Genomic DNA, 23,253 nt, shown 5'->3' with positions numbered 1-23,253 from the left:
CCATTCCAGCCTGTTGGGCGCTGTTCTATCTCTTTAATGTTGGGGTTTCTGTGAAGTGATGGTACAATGGATTGTGGGAAATGTAGTCCCGAAGAAAGTGGAAGCTAAAGATGACTCGACTGATTGGACTATCCTCCCAGGGAGCATTGGGTTCCGCAGAGACAGATGGGAATGTCTATAAATAGGGGGCGGGATCAAGGATTCGCTCTCTTGCTTCGAGGACAGCGCGGTGTGTGGAGGGAAAGAGCTGCTGCGGTGAGCAGAGGAGAGTAGGCCAGAGGCCTAGCGGAGAGATGTCAGAGAGAGAGAGCGGCGTATGTGACAGAGCTCGGTGGCAGACCGAGGGGAGAGACACTCGGAGAAACTGCGGGTGCTTCTGAGGAGTGTCAGGTCCCAGTGCGGAGGACAATGGGACGTGGATCCCCATCACATTGGGTGAGAGAGACCCAAGTTGAAGTAAATACAGTGATTCACTAGATGGAGACAGGGAAGGCCTGTGACGCAGTTTAGTTTGGACAGAGAGCTGCATCTACATATAACGGTTGCCATAGGACTCTGTAGTGCTGAGTGGTACGTGGCAGACCAAAAGGCCTCACTTAATGCTTTCCGTTTTCCAGATTGTACATCAACTTGACTGAGTTCAGAAGCCCATGCTCCTTCCCAGTTTGGATTACATTTAATCTTTGCCTTTACAGTGGATTACAAATATAATTCCTTGAATGATTAAGGATCTCTTTGTCGGTGAAGACTAGCAAGGCCTTTCTCAACAAGGAGACTCAAACAATCCATAGTAAAGGGGGCCCCCTATAGGATACAGAGTGTACTCTGGTAGATTGCATAGCAGCAGCTTGATAGAGTCACTGATTTAAGTTAGGTTAACAGTAGTATCGTTCCCTATTGCATTGAATACTATATATATATTTGTGGTCACTCTCACACTTTAATTGAGGGATGATGTATTGATGAGCAATTGATACATCAATCCTCTCCTATAATTGCATAATACGCATGCTTACTTGCCTTTTTGCTGTTGTGGAAATTGTATTAATAATTATTGTGAACATTTCTTTAGGATGTATTTTTAGTTAAATTGCCATTATGTCTCCCAGTGTCAGTTAACCGGTAATCGCTATGATCAGCGAATATTGCTTTAACTGTCATTGAGGAAAGGCCTGTTCGTGAAAATCTTCCATTAAAAGGGTTGTGCATAAAACTTGTAGCCTGATTTATGGAAGCGCAAGGAGAAATCCAATCGTACAAATATATACCCGCCATCCGGGGCCCCGGTATTCACTGCGGAGATATGTTTGTGATGTGGAATTCTTATCGTTTTACCAAGATTAATGGATGGCATCTTTCAGTCATATTTGATCCATATGAATGAAATACCGCTGCTATTGTCTTATGCAGATATAATAAAGTCCCATCCACTGGAACAAATAGCATGGTGGTCACTATCAAATATGTTTTTTTATGAACTATATTCGATGGGATCCACTAACAGGTAATGAGTCCATGTTTGTGAATTAACGTGGCTGAATCATGAGAAGCCATGTGATTTGTCCTTTGTGGCAGTTGGGAGTCTTTGGATTCAGCCATGTTCATGCATAGGCATTCACTCCTCCTTTTCTATTGTACTTTTTGAATGTATACATGTTCTGTGATTGGTGGTCTTGAAGCCACTCCCTGTAACCCCCTTTTGTTCACTTGCAAGCCTGCTCTATGACACACAGGAGGAAGCTCACACACAGACATTCACAGAAGGACACAGACCACTCACACACACTCACTCATTCAGACACAGAGACTGACACATACACAACCACTCGCTCTCACCCACACTCACAAACCCACACACATACATACACACACACACACACACACACACACACATACATACACATACACACTGTACATACCCGCAGAGAGACCAGGCAGATGGCATCAATATGACCCAGCATGTCTGTTCCTTTTTCTTTGTCGCTGAGCGCTTGGTTAACATTATGTAAAAGAGCCGTACGTTTGTACTTTTCAGTACAAAGGATTAACAACTTGCCGACCGCCGCACGACTATTTACTGCGGCCCCGTACAGGCAAAGTGACGTAGGGCTACGTCGCTCGCCTACGAGCCTCTAGGGGGCGAGCGCGTGCCGCCGGAGGCGCGCTCCCGCCCCCGCTCGTTCCCTGACATGTCCGCGCAAGTGACCGGCGGCTCCGATGTCCGTCGGTCACCCGCGATCTCCCGGTGGAGAGGGGGAAAGGCAGACGGCTGATGTAAACACAACCAACTGTCATTCTCCCTGATGTAAGAACAGAGATCATACAATCCTGCTATGTAGGATCGTATGTCTCTGTGGTTACATCAAAAGCCACACCCCTTTACAGTTAGAATCACGCCCCTAGGGACACACTTATTCCCTGCATCACCAATAAAGTTAACCCCTTCCCTGCCAGTGTCATTTTTACAGTAACAGTGCATATTTATAGCACTGATTACTGCAGTAATGTCACTGGTAACCCCAAAAGTGTCAAAAATGTCAGTCAAGGGTCCGATCTGTCCGCCGCAATGTCACAGTCCCGCAAAAAAAAAAAAAAAATCGCAGATCGCCGCCATTACTAGTTAAAAAAAAAAAAACAACAAAAATGACAAAAATCTTTCCAGTAGTTAGTAGCTGCAATAACTTTTGGCAAACCAATCAAAATACGCTTATTGTGATTTTTTTACCAAACATATGTAGCAGAAAACAAATTGGCCTAAAATGTTAAAAAATTTTGATTTTTACCTTTTTTTTTGGGGAGAATTTCATATTAAAAAAAGTGAAAAATATTGTTATTTTTTCTAAATTGTCGCTCTTTTTTTGTTTATAGCGCAAAAAGTAAAAATCGCACAGGTGATCAAATACCACCAAAAGAAAGCTCTGTTTGTGGGGAAAAAAACGACGTAAATTTCATTTGGGTACAGCGTCGCACGACCGCGCAATTGTCCGTTAAAGTCACGCAGTGCCAGATCCCAAAATAGGGGCTGGTCTTTAAGCAGGAAAATCCTCCGGGGCTTAAGTGGTTAATGGCGTTTGGCGCATAATAACCGCTTTAGCCCCAAGCCTATTATTGACACTTTTTGTTTACAGGCTAAAATCTGTATTTTTTGCTAGAAAACTACTTAAAACCCCCAAACATTAAATATATATATTTTTTTTTTTCTTTTTAGCAAAGACTCTCTAGAATAAAATGGCGGTCATTGCAATATTTTTTGTCACGCGGTATTTGCACAGCGGTCTTTCAAACGCCGTTTTTTTGGAAAAATTACGAAAAATCGCATTTCACTGCATCTAAAAAAAACTAAACAGTAATGTTAGCCCATTTTTTTTTGTATATTGTAAAAGATGATGTCACGCCGAGTAAATAGATACCCAACATGATACTGTTTAAAATTGCGCACACCCGCGGAATGGCGACAAATTATGGTCAATAAAAATCTTCATAGGCGATGCTTTAAAAAAAAAATTCCGGGTTACCAGTTTAAAGTTAGAGTGTAGCTCTTTTTTTCTAATTATTGCTCAGGCTCTGTGTGTGGTTTGTGTGGTTTGAACAGCAATTTCATTTGCGGCACGACTTCCGTATAAGTTTTCTTTCGTGCGCGAGCTAACAGCGAAGGGGCGGCTAAAATATTTATTTTTTTTTCCTATTTTTTTTTTTTTTATTTTTTTTATTTTAACACAGGTTTTTTTAAAAAAAAAAAATCTGATCACTTTTATTGCTGTCACAAGCAATGTAAACATCCCTTGTGACAGCAATATGCAGTGACAGGTACTCTTTATGGAGGGATCGAGGGTCTAAAAGACACCAAACCCCTCCACTGCACGGCATTTTTGAATACATTCACTTTTTGAATCTGCCGCCTTTAGCAGCCGAGTAACCCGGATGTGAATTCATGGATGCCGCCTCCGGGTTACGTCATCGGAGACCCAATCGAAGCCGCTTCCGGCTTTAATCAGGACTCCATCCAGCCGGTGGATGCGCCGGCTGGTTGCTCGGGTCTCCCAGTGGGACGGGAGACCCGGGAAGAGCCACGGAAGGCGGAGGGAGGGGGGGGGACGTCCCCTCCCGCTTGCCGGGGTAACGATCAAGCGGCTCCCGAGCCGCATCGGTCATTACCGCCGAAATGCCGACCGCCAGCTCTAAAAAACAGGACAGGGATGATGCCTCTAGCTAGAGGCATCACCCTGGTACAACCACACAAAGTCAGCCGATGTAGGTCTACGTGACTGGTCGTAAAGTGGTTAATATCCACAAGTGCGCGTTTCAGTGCAGTGAAGTCTTCAGCACATCGAGTGAATTTCTATGAGCCAAGCTCTATTAATATTTCCACAACATTGCCAAATCAGATCCTGAGTGCTGAACCCTATATGATTTTGAGTTTGAGGATTCAGGATATCTCTTTTGTTCTTGGTCCTTTATACCAGTGGTCCTCAACCCTGGTCCTCAGGGCCCACTAACAGGCCAGGTTTGCAAGATAGCTGAAATACATCACAGGTGATTTCATTTGCTGCTCAGTGATTGCAGTATTCTAGTCTCCATCTCCCCAAGGTAATACTTAAAATCTGGCCTGTTACTGGGTCCTGAGGACCGGTGTTGAGGACCACTGCTTTATACTACCTGTTATATTGAATTTCTAGTTGTTTATTCTCTTTTACTAAAGATAGGAAAAACTGATCTTCTTTTGAAACTTGGTTGTGTTTATTCACTCAACATGTCCAAACCTATAGTGTCAAGTGGGTTGGAAAATGCTCAGGGCCAAAGAAGAGAGGAGGATGTGAACATACTCAGCCATCCCTCTGGGGGCAGGGCTACATAGGCAAGAGGCGGGGCCATCCAGTTATGCTACGCGGTGGCACTGCCCTCTTCTGACATCACATGACGTGAATTTACATCAAGGGACACAATTTTTTTCTTTTTCAATAAAGGATTTGTCATAAACTGCTTCCCGTGGTTCTTACTTTTTGACACCTTTTTTGGTGAATAGGTAGGAGTACGATGTACCCGATACCCATTCACATATGGGGGGCCCGGGATCTGGGAGACCCCTTGATAAAGGGGGACTTCCAGATTTCGATAACCCCCCCCACTCGCAGACCCCCACAACCAAAGCCCAGGGTTGTTGGGAACAGGCCCCTGTCCCCATCAACATGAGGTCAAGATGCTTTTGGATGGGGGGGGTGCAAGCTCGCTCGCTCGCTCGTCCCCCCTTCTCCTGAACTTCCAGGCTGCATGTTTGAATAAGGATCAGGTATGGATTTTGGGGGGGAGGGGACCACACGCCCCTTTTTTTCTTAATTTATTAATGGCCGTGTGTCGGCAACTGTAAGCGCGAGACATTTTAAATGGGATTTTTTTCTTTAGAAATGTAATTTTTGCTGCAGCATGATCTATACATGCTACAGATGCGCCACTTTGCAGGAACATTAAGGGGACCCCCCAGGCACGGTATTTAAAGGAACTTTTAATTTTCATTGTTTCCCTTTAAGCATCATTAAAATCACTGCTCCTGTTAAAACAATTGTTGCTAAAATAAAAAGTTTTATTGATACATGTCCCCCAGGGCATTACCCGGACTCCCGCACTCTTTTTTTGGCCAATTACTGGCATATAAGCCTTCAAAATGGGCACTTTTGATTTTACCTGTTTGGAGGAAAATGATCACGGCTGTAGAATCAGAGGACAGGGTTTACCACTGGAGAATCAGAGGACAGGGTTTACCACTGGAGAATCAGAGGACAGAGATCACCACTGGAGAGTCAGAGGACAGGGATCACCACTGGAGAGTCAGAGGACAGAGATCACCACTGGAGAGTCAGAGGACAGGGATCACAGCTCGAGAGGGAGAGGACAGGGACCACCGCTGGAGAGGGAGAGGACAGGGATCACCACTGGAGAGGGAGAGGAAAGAGACCACTGCTGGAGAGTCAGAGGACAGAGATCACCACTGGAGAATCAGAGGACAGAGATCACCACTGGAGAGTCAGAGGACAGGGATCACAGCTCGAGAGGGAGAGGACAGGGACCACCGCTGGAGAGGGAGAGGACAGGGATCACCACTGGAGAGGGAGAGGAAAGAGACCACTGCTGGAGAGTCAGAGGACAGGGATCACTGTTGGAGAGTCAGAGGACAGGGACCACTGTTGGAGAGTCAGAGGACAGGGATTACCTTTGGAGAGGAAGAGGACAGGGATCACCGCAGGCCAGTCAGAGGACAGGGATCACCGCAGGCCAGTCAGAGGACAGGGATCACCGTTGGAGAGGCAGAGGACAGGGATCACCGTTGGAGAGGCAGAGGACCGGGATCACCGTTGGAGAGGCAGAGGACAGGGATCACCGTTGGAGAGGCAGAGGACAGGGATCACCGTTGGAGAGGCAGAGGACAGGGATCACCGTTGGAGAGGAAGAGGACAGGGATCATCGTTGGAGAGGAAGAGGACAGGGATTACCACTGGTGAGTCAGAGGACAGGGATCACCGTTGGAGAGGAAGAGGACAGGGATCACCGCTGGCAAGTCAGAGTACAGGGATCACCGTTGGAGAGGGAGAAGACACAGATCACTTTCGGAGAGGCAATATTAATATTGGTGTTCAGTAATCAGTTGCAGAGGTCCCACACCGCTGCCTCCCATCTCCTGAGACTGCACTCAGTGACTTGGGTGTGAGACTATACAGACATATCCCTCCACCCGGCACAGCCAGCAAATAGCAGAGCAAGTAACCCCGGGAAAATTGTTCTGTCAGAGATCTTGCTAGACCCGGACATGGGGCAGAAGACCCAAGGAACATACCCCAGGTGTCTAGGTCAAGCAACACCTATGGTGAAAATCAACATTTTACTGCCAGCTGAACCCCAGAATCTCCATAAATCCAGTCTAGAGACATAAATTGTGTCTGCAGCACAGAGAAGGAAGATTATCTGAGAGAAATACAGGAATACAGGACGGGGAACACAGCTCAGGAAAGTGACCAGGGGATTACAGGCTGATATCACCCAGTCCCCGCCCTACTCTGGACCAATCAGTGAGCAGTATGGGTGGAGGAATGGATTTAGTGTTAATGACCCACCTGTGCTGATCTCTGTAGGAGTGTCCTCCTCTATAAATGTCCCCGTTATTCCATCCTCCGACTGCTGATCATCCCTCACATACGTCTCTTCTTCTTCTGCTTTAACCTCAAATTCTATATCGATTGGATCTCCACTCTAAACCAAGAAAATGAGAGAGAATATCATCTGTAGGATATAAGCGTTAATATTGTGACATCATATAGGAAATCCACACGGGATTGTCTCTGAGTCTGTGTTTTATAATCTCCGTTCCACCAACCTTGTAACATGTTGGGATGGTGTGACCTTCCTGTGTGTAATCCCGGGAATACAGAGGACGGGGACATCTCTCTGGTGGGTTCTTGGTATTAGGTGGCTCCATCATATCCTTGCGTCCTTCTAAAAACTCCTCCATCACTCCATACTCCTCATCCTCCTCTTTATACTCTTCTTTTACAGCAATATTATCATCCCCGAGGTTTCCGCTCTGAATATGTAATAAAACATTCATTGTAACAAACATGCTTGTGTATAAATCAGAACTACCAATAATTGTCAATCTACCTGATGATGGTGAGGGATGGTGTGACCTTCCTGTGTGGAATCCCGGGAATACAGAGGACGGGGACATCTCTCTGGTGGGTTCCCATTACTGGATCCATCTGTAGGAAACACACACACTGACTGAATACATTGTTTCTATGTGTTTATCAGATGATGGGGGATCTAGGTGGAGCCTCCGTACTGCTCTCTCCTTTACAATAAAGTCTCCTCTTACCCGGTGATGTGAGGGGCGGCTGATTCTCCATCATGACGTCCTTGTAGAGATCCTTGTGTCCTTCTAAATACTCCCACTCCTCCATGGAGAAATAGACAGTGACATCCTGACACCTTATAGGAACCTGACACACACAATGATACAGTCACCATTCAGACACATCCCTTGTGTTGAACCTTCACAGGAATCAGGAATAGTTATTTCCTCCTCCATAAAGATTATAAAATCAAACATATATATTATAAATCCACCTCCTCATAAAACCCCCATGCCGTATCATCGTATAATCTGTTTTATAAACTGAAAACTATGGGAAAAAAAACACCTTTCGGAAATGAAGGGATTGTTCGGGGGCCCTTAAGAGGGTGAATGTTCTGACCCTGAAGGAGTTAATCTAGGTTTTTACCTATATATGTGTAAATACTAGGGATCGACCGATTATCGGCAACACTGATATAGCGAGGGCCGATATGCACTTTCCCTGATATATCGAAATGGGCCCCGGAGGTTACCGATATTTCGGGAAAGTGCTTGTACTGGAGTGATGGCTGCAGCTAGAGGCATCACCCCGGTACCGGCGTCCATAGCCGATGGTCGGTTGTCTTGTAATAACAACCGATGTGGCTGAGAAGCCGCTCGGCTGTCATTACAAGGAGTGGGAGGGGGCAACCCCCGCCGCCTTCCGTGGCTCGTCTGGGTCTCCTGTCCCACCGGCAGACCCGGGCAACCAGCCTGCATGGCCACTGAAGACCCAATCAAAGCCGAATTCGGCTCTGATCGGGTCTCCATGCAAAAACACTTCTGGGTACTGTCTGGCGCCAGATTTAAAAAAATTACAGCATTCAAAACAGCCAAACTTGGCGTTTTGAATGCTTTTAAGTGCAGAGGAGGGGTTTGGTGTCTTTAAGACCCCCAGATCCCTCCACAAAAGTACCTGTGAAAAAAAAAAATGTTTTTTTTTAAATATACAAAAATATCTGCCAATATCGCCCGATACTGATATGCATTGGCCAAAATATCGGTATCGGCAACGAAAAACCGATATCGGTCGATCACTAGTAAATACCTCCCAATTTTCTCAGATGGAAATGAGGGACTCCTATTAGCAAAAATATATAGGCATAGGACACACCCCCTGACACACACCCATTAAAGGAGAATTGTGCAAAAAATAACAGTTAAAGTGGAAGAAAAGTTCTACACATTACTTTTACCTATAAGTAAACCTATAACAAGGCTTACCTATACGTAGTGTAAATATCCCCGAAACTGCAGACATGGGAGTAAGTCACACATGTGCAAGTCACAAGCAAGTCTCAAGTCTTAACCTTCAAGTCTCAAGCAAGTCTCAAGTTACTGTGGCGAAAAGCAAGCAAGTCAAGTCGAGTCCCTGCTAGAAGTCAAGTCAAGTGAAGTAATTTATTTTGGTCAAGTCACAAATCAAGTCAAAATACTGATCTACGTTAAAAGTCAGCAGTCAGGAAAGGTTTTGTTTTATTTTCAACATTAACAAAACTGCTTAGTGCTTTTTTCTTGGCATATTAAAGAAACACTTTGAATGCCCAAACAGCTCAAAATCCTTCATCCGGTCATCAACACCACAGTCACTAAAAACATGTTAAGTATTTCCTTTGTTAAACAGCCAGTGTCCTAAAAATCAGAACACACTGAGGTGTTTTAAGCGACTGTGGTGTCAGAAACATAACAGGCACATTCATTTTGCTTTAACACATCTTGAGAAAATGCAAATATTTAAAAACTTAAAAAAGTAAAGTCATTTTCGAGTCATATGTCTCAAGTCAAAGTCAAGTCTCAAGTCATGAATACCAAGTCAAAGTCAAGTCGAGTCTTTAATTAATTTTAGTCAAGCAAGTCTCAAGTCCTCAAACTGGTGACTTGAGTCTGACTTAAGTCAAGTCATGTGACTTGAGTCCCCCACCTCTGCTAAACGGGCACCGTTTAGGAGATATTTACATTACATGCAGCCAGTGACTTCACTAGTGAATGCACTCTAAAGGGACGGCCAGCCGTGCCGTGCCGTTCCTTCCGAACCCCTTTGTCGTAATGGGCTACTCTTGCGCATATGCACAGGAGTGACGTCATCGCGGCTCTGGCCAGTCACAGAGCCAAGGTTCGCGAACCCGCAAGCAAGACGGGTGTTTGCTGTTAACCGTACATTGTATACCCCTGTATGTTGTACATTGTATACCCCTGTATGTTGTACATTGTATGCCACTGCCAAGCCTGTTGTCTACCAGTACCCCCAGGTCTTTTTCCATCTTAGATTCACCCAGAGGTTCTCCCCCTAGTGAGTAGCTTGCTTTCTGGTTTCTGGCACCCAAGTGCATTACTTTACATTTTTCAACATTAAACCTCATCTGCCATGTAGTTGCCCACCCCATAATTTTGTTCAGGTCCGCTTGTAAGGTTTCCACATCCCGCATAGAAGATATTGGCCTGCTTAGTTTAGTATCATCCGCAAATACTGAGATTGTACTAGATATCCCCTCCTCTAGATCATTTATGAATAAATGAAACAGGATTGGTCCCAGGACAGAACCCTGGGGGACCCCACTTTCCACACCCGCCCAATCTGAGTACTCCCCATTAATCACCACCCTTTAAACTCTCCCCTGGAGCCAGTTCTCTATCCAGGTACTCACCTTATGGTCCATACCTACCTTCCTTAGTTTGAACAGTAAGCGTTTGTGGGGAATGGTGTCAAAGGCCTTTGCAAAGTCCAGATACACCACATCCACAGGCTTCCCTTTATCTAAGTGGCAGCTCACTTCATCGTAGAAGGTTAATAGATTGGTTTGGCAAGAACGATTTTTTATGAATCCATGCTGATTTCTACTAATAATACTGTTTTCATTACTAAAGTCTTGTATGTGGTCCCTTAACATCCCCTCCGAAATCTTGCAGACTACAGATGTTAGGCTGACCGGCCTATAGTTACCCGGGATATATCTCGGCCCCTTTTTAAATATTGGTACCACGTTGGCTTTTTTCCAATCAGCTGGCACCATACCCGTCTGTAAACTATCCTTAAAGATCATGAATAATGGTCTGGCAATCACCTGGCTGAGCTCTTTAAGAACCCTAGGGTGCAAGCCATCCGGTCCCGGTGATTTATTTATGTTAAGTTTCTCTAGTTTAGTTCTAAGTCTATCTTATGTTAGCCATGGCCGTACTTCCTGAGGTGTGTTGTTTAGTTTGGCCTTACAAGCTGGGTTAGTGTAGCCCCCCAATTCTTTTGTGAAGACTGAAGAAAAGAAATTATTTAACACTTCCGCCTTTTCTCTGTCCTCTGTGGCCAAATTTCCTTTGTCATCTTTTATGGGGCCAATGTGTTCTGGCCTCACTTTCTTACTGTTTATATACTTAAAGAATTTCTTGGGGTTCTTTTTACTCTCTTCCGCTTTATGTCTCTCGTGTTCTATTTTAGCCACCTTGATTTCGTCTTTACATTTCTTATTACACTCTTTGTAATGCTTGAACGCTGCCAATGACCCCTCAGTCTTGTATTTTTTGAAGGCCTTTTCTTTAGCATTAATATGCATTTTTATGTTGGAGTTTAGCCACCCAGGGTTTAGTTTTGCTCTTTTAAATGTAGTTCCCTTTGGAATGCACTGGCCAATCCCTTTGTTAAGTATGCTCTTGAAGCACTCCCATTTTTCCTCCGTGTTCTTTGTTCCCAGGGTTCCATCCCAATTGATATTTTCTAGCAGAGAGCGCAGTTTTGGGAAATTAGCTCTTTTGAAATTCAGTGTCCTTATATTGCCCTTGCGTTTACTATAACTATAATTAATACTGAAACTAATTGACTTATGGTCACTGTTTCCTAAGTTGCCCCGTATTTCTATATCCGTGAGCAGGTCTGTATTGTTGGTAATCAGTAGGTCAAGTACCGCATTGTTTCTTGTCGGTGCATTCACCATCTGACCCATGAAATTGTCCTGCAAAACATTTAGGAACTGCCGAGCCTTGGCTGAGTGTGTGGTTCCTTCTGCCCAGTCTATATCTGGATAATTAAATTCCCCATTATAATGACATTTCCCATCCTTGCTGCCAATCCTATCTGTAAAAGGAGGTCCGCCTCACCCTCCTCCCTCTGGTTGGGGGGGGGGCCTATAGCATACGCCCAATATTACCTTCCCCACCGTGCCTTCCCTTTGAAGTTCTACTCATAGGGATTCTGCCTCGTCCATATCTCCATTATTAATATCATCCCTCATATTTACCTGTACACTGTTCTTAATATACAGACATACCCCTCCCCCTTTTTTACCTTCTCTATCTCTGCGATAAAGGGAATACCCCTGAATGGTCGCCATCCAGTCATGAGAGCTGTCGAACCAAGTCTCTGTTATCCCCACAAAATCTAAGTCCTCCTCAAACATCAGCAGCCCCAGCTCTCCCATCTTGTTGGCCAGGCTTCTGGCATTGGTATACAAACCTCGTAATTTTGACCGGTTACATATATCCTCATTTGATGTTTTTAGGCTGCTCTTGTGATTTTTCCCCATACCCAACCTGGGTTTAGGAGCTCCGAACACCCTACCACTAATGCCCCCATTTCTGCCCTCTGAATCTTGCTTCCCACTGGCTAATTCTACATCTGTACCCCCCCCCCCATCACCTAATTTAAAAGCCCCTCTAACTTTCCGGCCATCTTCTCTCCCAGTACGGCTGCACCCTCCCCATTTAGCTTGCAGTTTTACCTCTACCATTCCTTTCTATTGGCTTTTGGAATTTACAATTGCAGCAGAAAAAAAATGTAGAAATTGGATGAAAGGTTTAGCAACGGGAAACATTTTTAGATAAATAGAGCATTTTATATACAACTATATAAATCAGACCACCATGAGGGACTAATGAGGAGGACAAAGGAACAGAGGGACCTTGTTGAGAATGAGGCACAGTCCCTCAAAATCAGGGACAGTTGGGAGCTATATATGTGTGTGTATCATCATCTACTGTAGATAAAAGAGGTCACAGTGACTATGGAGGAAGAGGAAGGACATGACGGGGGAGTTACTGGGTGTAAATAGAAAATAAGATCTTATTACCTCCTCTCCCGCCACTTCTAGCAACGTCACCTCTCTACTTCCTACTTCATGGAATTTCCTCTTTATCTAACATCACTTCCTGTCTTCCATAGAGTCTTCCTGTCCCTATAATAGAAGTTAAATCATCACCTTGTGGAGCTCAGAGGAACTGCAGCCCCAAGAAACGTCTCATAGTGAGAACACGGCCTTGTGCTGTGTGTGTATTTACTGTATATCCTTATAGATGGGGTCATCTCCACTCCCACCAAGGTGGGTGGGGAGAAATAAATTACTGCCTGGTCCAGCAGTAATTCTGAATTCCTGAACCAGAATTTCTGAACCAGAATTCCTCCAAAGGTTTCTAGGGGTTGCTTGAGCAATGAACGATTTCTATCTCTATGTAAGAACTGACATCAGTGATCTGTAAGGGGGGCAGTGTCAGGGTGCCAGGAAAGCAGACCACACTAAGATGCAAGTAAAAAAAAAAAGGTTATTAGGGCAACAACAATAAAGAGTGAGAAGCGAAATCAGGAACAGCCGGGGTCAAGTCCAGAAAGGTGTAGTCATCCAAGCCGGGATCGAGTCTAGAAGCGGGTAGTCACCCAAGCTGGGGGTCGAGTCCAGCAGCGGGTAGTTTGCCGATGCGGGGTCGTTTGCCGATGCGGGGTCATCTGCCGATGCGGAATAGAGAGCCAGGAAAGTAGTCAGCCAAGCCAGGTCATGCACAGGGGCAAAGGACTGCAAGGCAACAGGTGATATATATAGTCAGGTGTGCAACGTCATCACTGAGCGACGCCCAGGCAGCAGACAAGTGATAATGCAAACAGAGTTTATAAGAGACAGAAATCTGCACATGTCCAAGATGGCTGCCAAAAGAAAGGCAAGGTAAGATCTTGACATTACCCTCCCCACAACGGCCCCTCCTCCACGGAGCAAAAAATTGTTTCTGAGGAAAGCAAGGATGGAAAGCATGGAGAAGGGTGGGAGCATGAACATTAGAGGAGGGAACCCAGGAGCGCTCCTCAGGACCATAACTCTTCCAGTGAACCAGGTATTGAACCTGACCTCGGAACAGTCAAGAATCCAAGATGCTGCTAACCTCATACTCTTCATGATTGCCCACAGGAATGGGACGGTGGCGAGGAAGTGAAGAAGTATAGCGATTGCAAACCAGTGGCTTCAAAAGTGGCACGTGAAAGATATTGGAGATATGCATGCCAGGAGGAAGAGCAAGAGCATAGGCCACTGGGTTCACCTTATGGAGGATGCAAAAAGGACCAACAAAACGGGGTGCCAGTTTAGAAGTGGGCACCCTGAAGTGGAGATTACGGGTCAACAACCACATCCTCTCCCTAATCTGGTACGAAGGAGCAGATAAACGTCTCCGGTCTGCCTGGAGCTTTTGACACTGTACAGAGACCCGTAAAGACTCTTGAATCTGCACCCAAGAGGAATGGAGGGCATAAATATGATCCTCCATAGCCAGGATGTCCTGTGGCGAGAACAACTCAGGCAACACAATGGGTTGGTACCCATGATTGGCCATGAATGGAGTCATTCCGGAAGACGAGTTGATGGCAGAGTTCCTGGTAAACTCTGCCCAGGGTAGCAGATCAACCCAATTGTCCTGATGGTCAGAGATATAGCAGCGGAGAAATTGCTCCAGAGCTTGGTTGGAGTACTCAGTGACACCATTGGACTGCGGATGGTGGGCCGAGGAGAAGGAGCGTTGAATACCCAATTGGGAGCAAAAGGTGTGCCAGAACCTGGAGACAAACTGGCTCCCACGGTCCAAAACAATCTCCTTAGGCAACCCGTGTAAGCGGAAAACCTCCCTGGCAAACACAGAGGCAAGCTCCTGAGCTGTAGGCAGTCGCTTAAATGGAACACAGTGGCACATTTTGGAGAACAGATCGACAAGTATGAAGATAACATTGTAACCTCGAGATGCGGGAAGTTTCACTATAAAAACCATGGCCAGGTGAGACCAGGGACGCTCCCCATTGGGAATGGGATGCAGTAGGCCCAAGGGAAGGTGCCGCAGAGATTTGTTCTGGGCAAAGACCGAACAAGCAGCCACATATGCAGCAACATCAGTGCGGAGAGATGGCCATCAGAATTGATGGGAAATAGCCCAAGACAACTGGTTCTTACCAGGATGAATGGCAGTCTTGGAATTGTGGTACGTGTGCAACAGTCTGATGCGCAACCCCTCAGGTACAAAACATTTGCCAACAGGTCTTTCTGTGGGAGCATCAGGTGTGGCAGCCAAGATCTGTACCCTAAGAGGAGAGGTTAAGTTGGTGCGGATAGCAGCCAGGATATGATCCGAAATTCCATACCCTTATCCGAGCATGCAGCCCCGCAGGTCAGGAAAGGGGAGGGATGAGCAAGCGCCCCCCCTCCAGAACCATACCAGGCCAAATGCCCTCAACATGGGGGGGGGGTTGTCCCCCCCACCCCATGATAAAGGGGACAAGGGCCTCTTTCCCACCACCCTGTGCTGTAGTTTTGGGGGTCTGCGGGCAGGAGGCTTATTGGAACCTGGAAGCCCCATTTAACAAAGAGGCCCCCAGATCCCAGCCCCTCCCCATGTGAATGAGTATGCTCATTTGCCAAAAAAGTGTAAAATGTACAAAAAAAACATAGTTCATAAAAATTCCTTAATTACAAATAAAACAACAGTGCCCCCTGATGGAGATCCATCGTCACTCACGATGCCGACGCCATTGCCGGACCCAAAAAAAGAAAAAAAAAACACTCCGCCCGCGAGGAAGCCATCTGACAGTTCTTACATAGGTAAAGGGCCGAGCGACCTGGCGACATCACCTGGTGGTACTATGCCCATGTGACGTCACCGATTGGTGCACGCTGAGTTGTGATGTCACATGGGGGCCCCACACCTAACATACGTATTTAAGAACTGTCAGATGGTGGAGCAGGCACACAGAGATTAGCCTTTGTTGCGAGCGGAAAGTTTTTTTTGTTTTTTTTTTTCTGGTCCGGCATCGTGATTGATGATGGATCCACAGCGGGGACATTGTTTTTTTATTTCTAATAAAGGAATTGTCAAAAACTTTGTGTGTTCTTATTTCTTTTTAACATTTTTTTTTGGTGAATGATTGGGGTACAATGTACCCCACACTCATTCACATAGGGGGGCAGGATCTGGGGGACTCCTTGTTAAAGGGGGGCTTCGAAATTCCGATAAGCTCCCTGCCCGCAGATCCCCACAACCACAGCACAGTACAGTGGGGAAGAGACCCTTGTCCCCATCAACATGGGGACAAGGTGCTTGGGGGTGGGAGCCAAAACCCAGAGGGTCTGGAATGAATGGGGGGGGGGGGACCCTAACACTGTTTTTTTTTGTATTGCCGGCAATAACTTGCAGCCGCGATGACCAATTTAAATGTCTTTTTTTTTTTTTTGCTTTAGAAATGTAAGATTTGCTGCAGCAGGTTCTATATACAGTACAGATGTGCTACTTTATAGGCAGTCTAAGGGGACCCCTTCCCCCAACACTATATTTAAATACATTTTTTATTTGTATTGTTTCACTTTAAGCATCATAAAAAGCACTGCTCTGATATAAATAATGAAAAGAGGTCCTTGTCCCTATTAAACCCAAAGGGCCTTGTCATGCATGAAGGGGGGACCCCACACCGTTTTCTAAACATTTTTCTATTGCCTGCAATGTTTTTTTTTTTTTCATTCAGCTGTTAGAAGGAAAGTCCAATGACATCTGATGACTCATCCGTTGTTAAGGAAGTGGCGGCTGGCTTCCTGGCCCACTCCTTAACAACAGGCAAAGCTTTGCCCAATCAGGGCTTAGAATGCACAGTGCATTGTGGGGTGCTTGGCTGGCTAAGATCCCGCCAAGCGCCCTGCAAGTTCAGCTGTTTGCTCAACAGGCGATGTACGGGCCGACATTTTGCTTGGCCTGAACTGTTCGCCAAACTCTAGTGAATATACTCCTATAGAAGAGGTTGGGGGTCCCGAGTAGTCATTGAAAGACTCAGCAACGCAGAGTAGTTGTAGAGGAAGAGGTGGTCTGGTGACATGGAACTCCGGTCAATCTCTGGATCTCTAACATTGGAAAAATGGTGAGACCACAAATACAGCGGGATGGTGGAGCTGTGGAAATGGACAGAACACGGGATGATCACACTGAAAGAACAATACGGCTTCATTCTACGATATGTCAAGGAGAGAACGGTACAGGAGAGACTTTCCTCACTAATTAATGTCAGTAGAAGACTTGCGCACCCGGGCTGTATATGATATACTCCTGACCACTGCACTCTGTACCCTGGGCTGTATATGATATACTCCTGACCACTGCACTCTGTACCCTGGGCTGTATATGATATATTCCTAACCACTGCACTCTGTACCCTGGGCTGTATATGATATACTCCTGACCACTGCACTCTGTACCCTGGGCTGTATATGATATACTCCTGACCACTGCACTCTGTACCCTGGGCTGTATATGATATACTCCTGACCACTGCACTCTGTACCCTGGGCTGTATATGATATATTCCTAACCACTGCACTCTGTACCCTGGGCTGTATATGATATACTCCTGACCACTGCACTCTGTACCCTGGGCTGTATATGATATACTCCTGACCCCTGCACTCCGTACCCTGGGCTGTATATGATATACTCCTGACCACTGCACTCTGTACCCTGGATTGTATATGATATACTCCTGACCACTGCACTCTGTACCCTGGGCTGTATATAATATATTCCTGACCCCTGCACTCTGTACCCTGGGCTGTATACGATATATTCCTGACCACTGCACTCTGTACCCTGGGCTGTATATGATATATTCCTGACCCCTGCACTCTGTACCCTGGGCTGTATATGATATATTCCTGACCCCTGCACTCTGTACCCTGGGCTGTATATGATATACTCCTGACCACTGCACTCTGTACCCTGGATTGTATATGATATACTCCTGACCACTGCACTCTGATGACCTGTGTAAGCTTTTAATGCATCTCCTGTGAGCAATTATTGGGTATTGAAGTTTGTTGTCATTCCACCGACACACCATTTTTGTCTGTTCATTATTGTTTTTATTATAATTTTACTTTCAAAATATTACAGAGCAAAAAAAAAAAAAAAAAATCAGAAAAACAGTAAAGGAATAAATCCGATTGGTCAGGAAAATGACTTGTCTGGAATGTGGAGGCGGAGTCTGTAATAATTTGTGTAGAATACAATACACAACATGTTACATTATTATAACAAAGTATTGTAGAAAAGATCACACCATAGAGAATGGGGGAGAAGGAGAAAATAAACCCGGATAAAACGGGGAATTTTGTGATCGAGGAACAACTTCACAATCACCACCATTTTATTCTCCGGGGCCTCTGTTTTCAGAAAATATATATTTGGGGGTTTTTAACTAATCTAAAGGCCCAAAATGGCCAAAAAACAGCTCTGACAGTGAAAGGGTTAAAGTGAGCTAGATGGGATCACTCTTCTGTGGTCACATTAGAGAGCCCCCTAGCTGCACCCTGGTAATAACATTCCTAGGAGGACTATTTACTGAGCCTCTACATACTTCCCATCTTTAAATAAACGTCTCCTGACATTTAGAGGTCCATTCATAAAAGATTTGTATAGAAATTCCCCCGGTGAAAGTGCTCGTACATTCCTTCTCTGTGAATTGGGGGAAAAATGAATGTGCTGTGCTGGTCAAAATGGTTTCCATTGATTTAAAATGGAAAGGATTGCATTTGGCCACTAGATAGAGATAATATCTATGGTACTTAGCGTCATCTAATGGCCAAATGCATTATTTTCTAAATTTAAGTCAATGGTTGGTAATAAAACCAGCGTGCCAGATTTTTGCCACTAGATGGAGCCGATGATCTAATATTTGTCATGACCGGACGAATGCGGGTCACATTCGTTCAACAATTTCAGTACACCACTTCATCCATGTCTTTGGTGATCTCTGATCTCCTTATGAAGTGTTTCTTACATGATGAAGATCAGCCATGGAGTATATCTGAGGTGTATATCAGGGTGTGCTTCTTCCCCACATGTCCACCAACATTCATAGAAGACATTTCCCGCACTCAAGGCACTAATACCCCTCAAGGGTTGTGTAGACCCCTGATGTACAGGAAAACAGGATTTCAGTGAGGAACAATTCCCTCACTCAGGACAGGAATAAGGTTTCTTACCCGTGTGCGATCTCTGATGTGTGATAAGTTGTGATTTTTCTACAAAACATTTCCCGCACTCAGAACAGGAGTACAGCTCCTCCCCTGTGTGCAATCTTTGATGTGTGGAAAGAGTGGACTTCGCTGAAAAACATTTCCCGCATTCAGAACAGGAATAAGGCTTCTTACCCGTGTGAGATCTCTGATGTCTAACAAGTTTTGATTTTTCTACAAAACATTTCCCGCACTCAGAACAGGAATACGGCTTCTCCCCCGTGTGAGATCTATGATGTCTGGAAAGAGTGGACTTATCTGAAAAATATTTCCCGCATTCAGAACAAGAATACGGCTTGTCTCCCGTGTGAGATCTCTGATGTCTGGAAAGAGTGGACTTATCTGAAAAATATTTCCCGCATTCAGAACAAGAATACGGCTTCTCTCCCGTGTGAGATCTCTGATGTCTGGAAAGAGTGGACTTATCTGAAAAATATTTCCCACACTCAGGGCAGGAAAGTGTCTTCTCCCCCGTGTGCAATCTCTGATGCCTGACAAGTTTTGATTTTTCTACAAAACATTTCCCACACTCAGAACAGAAATATGGCTTCTCCCCTGTGTGCGATCTTTGATGTGTGGAAAGAATAGACTTAGATGAAAAACATTTCCCGCATTCAGAACAGGAATATAGCTTCTCTCTTGTGTGAGATCTCTGATGTATGGAAAGAGTGGACTTATGTGAAAAACATTTCCCGCACTCAGGACAGGAAAGTGGCTTCTCCCTTGTGTGAGATTTCTGATGTCTGACAAGGTTTGATTTTTCTATAAAACATTTCCCACACTCAGAACAGGAATATGGCTTCTCCCCTGTGTGAGATCTCTGATGTGTGACAAGTTGTGAATTTTCTACAAAACATTTCCCACACTCAGAACAGGAATACGGCTTCTCTGCCGTGTGAGATCTCTGATGTTTAGAGAGAGTGGACTTCACTGAAAAACATTTCCCACATTCCGAACAGAAATACGGCTTCTCTCCAGTGTGCAATCTCTGATGTGTGGAAAGAGTGGACTTCACTGAAAAACATTTCCCACATTCTGAACAGGAATACGGCTTCTCTCCAGTGTGCAATCTCTGATGTGTGGAAAGACTGGACTTATGTGAAAAACATTTCCCGCACTCAGGGCAGGAAAGCGGCTTCTCCCCTGTGTGAGATCTCTGATGTATGAGAAGTTGTGATTTTTTTTTAAAACATTTCCTACACTCAGAACAGGAGTACGGCTTCTCCCCTGTGTGAGATCTCTGATGTATGAGAAGTTGTGATTTTTGTACAAAACATTTCCCGCACTCAGGACAGGAATACGGCTTCTCACCTGTGTGAGATCCTTTATGCGCATTAAGATGGCATTTAAAATGGAAAGACTTCCTGCACTCAGTACAGGAAAACCTCTTATCTGTTAGAAGGACGGCACCATCCCTCACAGTCTGAGGTTCCTCAGGATAAGAGGAATACGATGGTCCGGCACTGTCCCTCACAGTCTGAGGTTCCTCAGGATAAGAGGAATACGATGGTCCGGCACTGTCCCTCACAGTCTGAGGTTCCTCAGGATAAGAGGAATACGATGGTCCGGGACTGTCCCTCACAGTCTGAGGTTCCTCAGGATAAGAGGAATACGATGGTCCGGCACAGTCCCTCACAGTCTGAGGTTCCTCAGGATAAGAGGAATACGATGGTCCGGCACTGTCCCTCACAGTCTGAGTTTCCTTAGGATAAGAGGAATACGATGGTCCGGCACCGTCCCTCACAGTCTGGGGTTCCTCAGGATAAGAGGAATACGATGGTCCATCTACACTGTGTGGTGCCGGATGGACATTTGAGGTAGCCGGGTTTTCTCCTGGACTATACTGTGTGATGTCCTCATCTTCTACTTTACAGTCTGGAGACAAAGTGAGACAATCCTCTGAGGTTTTCCTCATCTCCCGTCCATCTACTAAAATAGAAATACAAAGATTATTACTAGACATCAGCAGATTGGTTCCCCAAAACCAGGACTCTGCCCACATCAGACAGCTTTGTCTCTGAGGATCTTATAATTCCCTCCTCAAGGTAACTAGTAAATGGGTCCTCTGATCTCCTACCAGTTCATTTCTTTATTCATGGACCTTAGTCAGAGAGTGAGGAAACAACGAGAACTGTCTTTTATAGGAGTGACAGTGATGAGGGGATTATAGGACGAGTGTCCCCTCCCCCTCTATCTCTCATTGCCATTGAAGTTGAGCTGAATACCCCCCGAACTAACAAAAAACACAGTGCTTGCAAATATAATAATTACAAAGTGCACAAATGGTTGAAATTCATAAAGAAGGTGCAAAACTGCAAAGGTCCAATGATGTTGTGCAAAATAGTGCAAAGATAAAAAATGTTGTGCAATACTTTAATAAAGTGCTTAAGGTGCTAAAAAGTCCAAAATATAGTGCAGTATAATGGAAAAGGTGCTGGTGATACTGCAAATAAAGTGCTGAAGTGCTCCAAAATAATGTCTCAATCCCCTTCTGGGACCCTACTCCCCAGAACTGATGGACCCCTTTGGGGTCACCAAAAGGAAAATTCCTCCAGGCTGACTCCCTGTTGTGACCCTTTCTGAATGACTGCTCAGAGCAAACGAAGCAATGGAACCTCTCAATGATGCCAGTTACAGCACTCTGTAATTACGGCCCCTCATATATGTTGGCCCTGGGCAGTTCCAAAGAAATTGGATAATCCACATGGTGAAGCCCGTTTTATATTTATTCCCACATAAAATTCTACTTACAATATATTAGGATGTCAGAGGCATAGATGGGAACAACACCGCTGCAATACAAATTAGTTCCGGGAACGCCGCATCAGCGCGCGTTACATGGAAACCAGGAAGTGACGTCGACGCGTTTCACCCTCCCACTTGGGCGTTATCAAAGACAACACTTCCGGCGACTGGCCACACTTATATACTTTTATATACTAATATACTTTTATGCTGAAAAAACGCCTAATGATCGGAGCTCCAATCAAAGCGCAACTCCAGAACCTTTCGGCACCACTTCCTGTTTACAATTTCTTACATACAAATAACACTTTAATCTTTCATCATTATTATCGTAAAATAAATAAAAAAATTGCCCACATCATTTCTATATCTAAAGCATCTAAGAACAATTATTAAAATGTTTATGAAAACATAATGAAATAATTAAAAGGATGATATAATAAACACAATTATGAATCAAAATAAGTGGGAAAAAACATATAATAAAAATAAATAGAAATGAAAAAATTTTGAAAGTAAAAAATAAATAAATAAAAATAAAGATGAAAAGAAAAAGAAAAAAGAAAAAGAAAAAAAAAAAGGAAATAAAAAAAAATGGAAAAATAAAAAAAATAAAATATGCAAAAAGGAATGGAAAAGAAAAATAAAAATGCAAAAAATAAAATAGAAAAATGCAAAAAATAAAAATATCCTGAAAAACAAACCAAAATAATAAAAGGTACACAAAAAAAAAAAAATCAGACATTTGTTATTGATAAATAATTTAAAAGTTTTTTAAGATCACCAATTAGAAAGAAAACAATTTAGATCCAGGTCTATAAAAAGACCCAAAAGGCTGAAGGGTACCCAAGCGATGGATCCACTGCGTTTCATTTTGAGAAATGGATCTCTTAAGATTACCACCCCTTTAATGAGCTTCTATTTTGTCAATACCACAGAAAGACAGACCACTCGGATCGCGATTTATGTGGAAATCTAAAGTGGTTTGACAGACTGTGGTTTCTAAACCCTTTTTTAATATTATTCACATGCTCCCTCAACCTCACTTTCAATCCCCTTGAGGTCCTCCCAACGTATTGGAGCCCACATGGGCAAGAGAGCAGATAAGTCACATGTGTGGATCCACACATGATAAACTTATTAATGGTATACATTTTGCCTTGGGAGTGAGATCTGAACTCGATGGTTTTCCTTTTATGATGTGTCGAAGTTCTACAGATCATACACTTCCCACAGCTGAAATCAACCTATTTGATCCAAAAAAACTGCAAGTTTTTACTGGGGGGTTGATAACATTATGTGCCAACCTTAATCACAAAGCCTTGGATTTGGTTTAGATAAAAT

General features: G+C 44.4%; 2 protein-coding genes across 2 annotated transcripts in view; both read right to left on the bottom strand.

Moving 5' to 3' along the window:
• The window catches only part of LOC309562616 (uncharacterized protein), a 679,009-nt gene that overhangs the window by 268,075 nt on the left and 387,681 nt on the right, over positions 1–23,253 (bottom strand). Inside the window, 1 exon segment of the mRNA XM_082266869.1 lies at positions 19,175–19,984. Within this exon segment, the coding sequence (XP_082122995.1) occupies positions 19,175–19,984 (810 nt within the window).
• The window catches only part of LOC309562621 (uncharacterized protein), a 478,591-nt gene that overhangs the window by 76,851 nt on the left and 378,487 nt on the right, over positions 1–23,253 (bottom strand). The window lies entirely within an intron of this gene.

This window comes from Pelophylax lessonae (genome assembly GCF_965119305.1).
Source record: "Pelophylax lessonae genome assembly, chromosome: 9".
NCBI classification, from domain to species: Eukaryota; Metazoa; Chordata; class Amphibia; order Anura; family Ranidae; genus Pelophylax; species Pelophylax lessonae.
The sequence above is the reverse complement of the archived record's forward strand: the minus strand, read 5'-3'. Positions and strand labels throughout refer to the sequence as shown.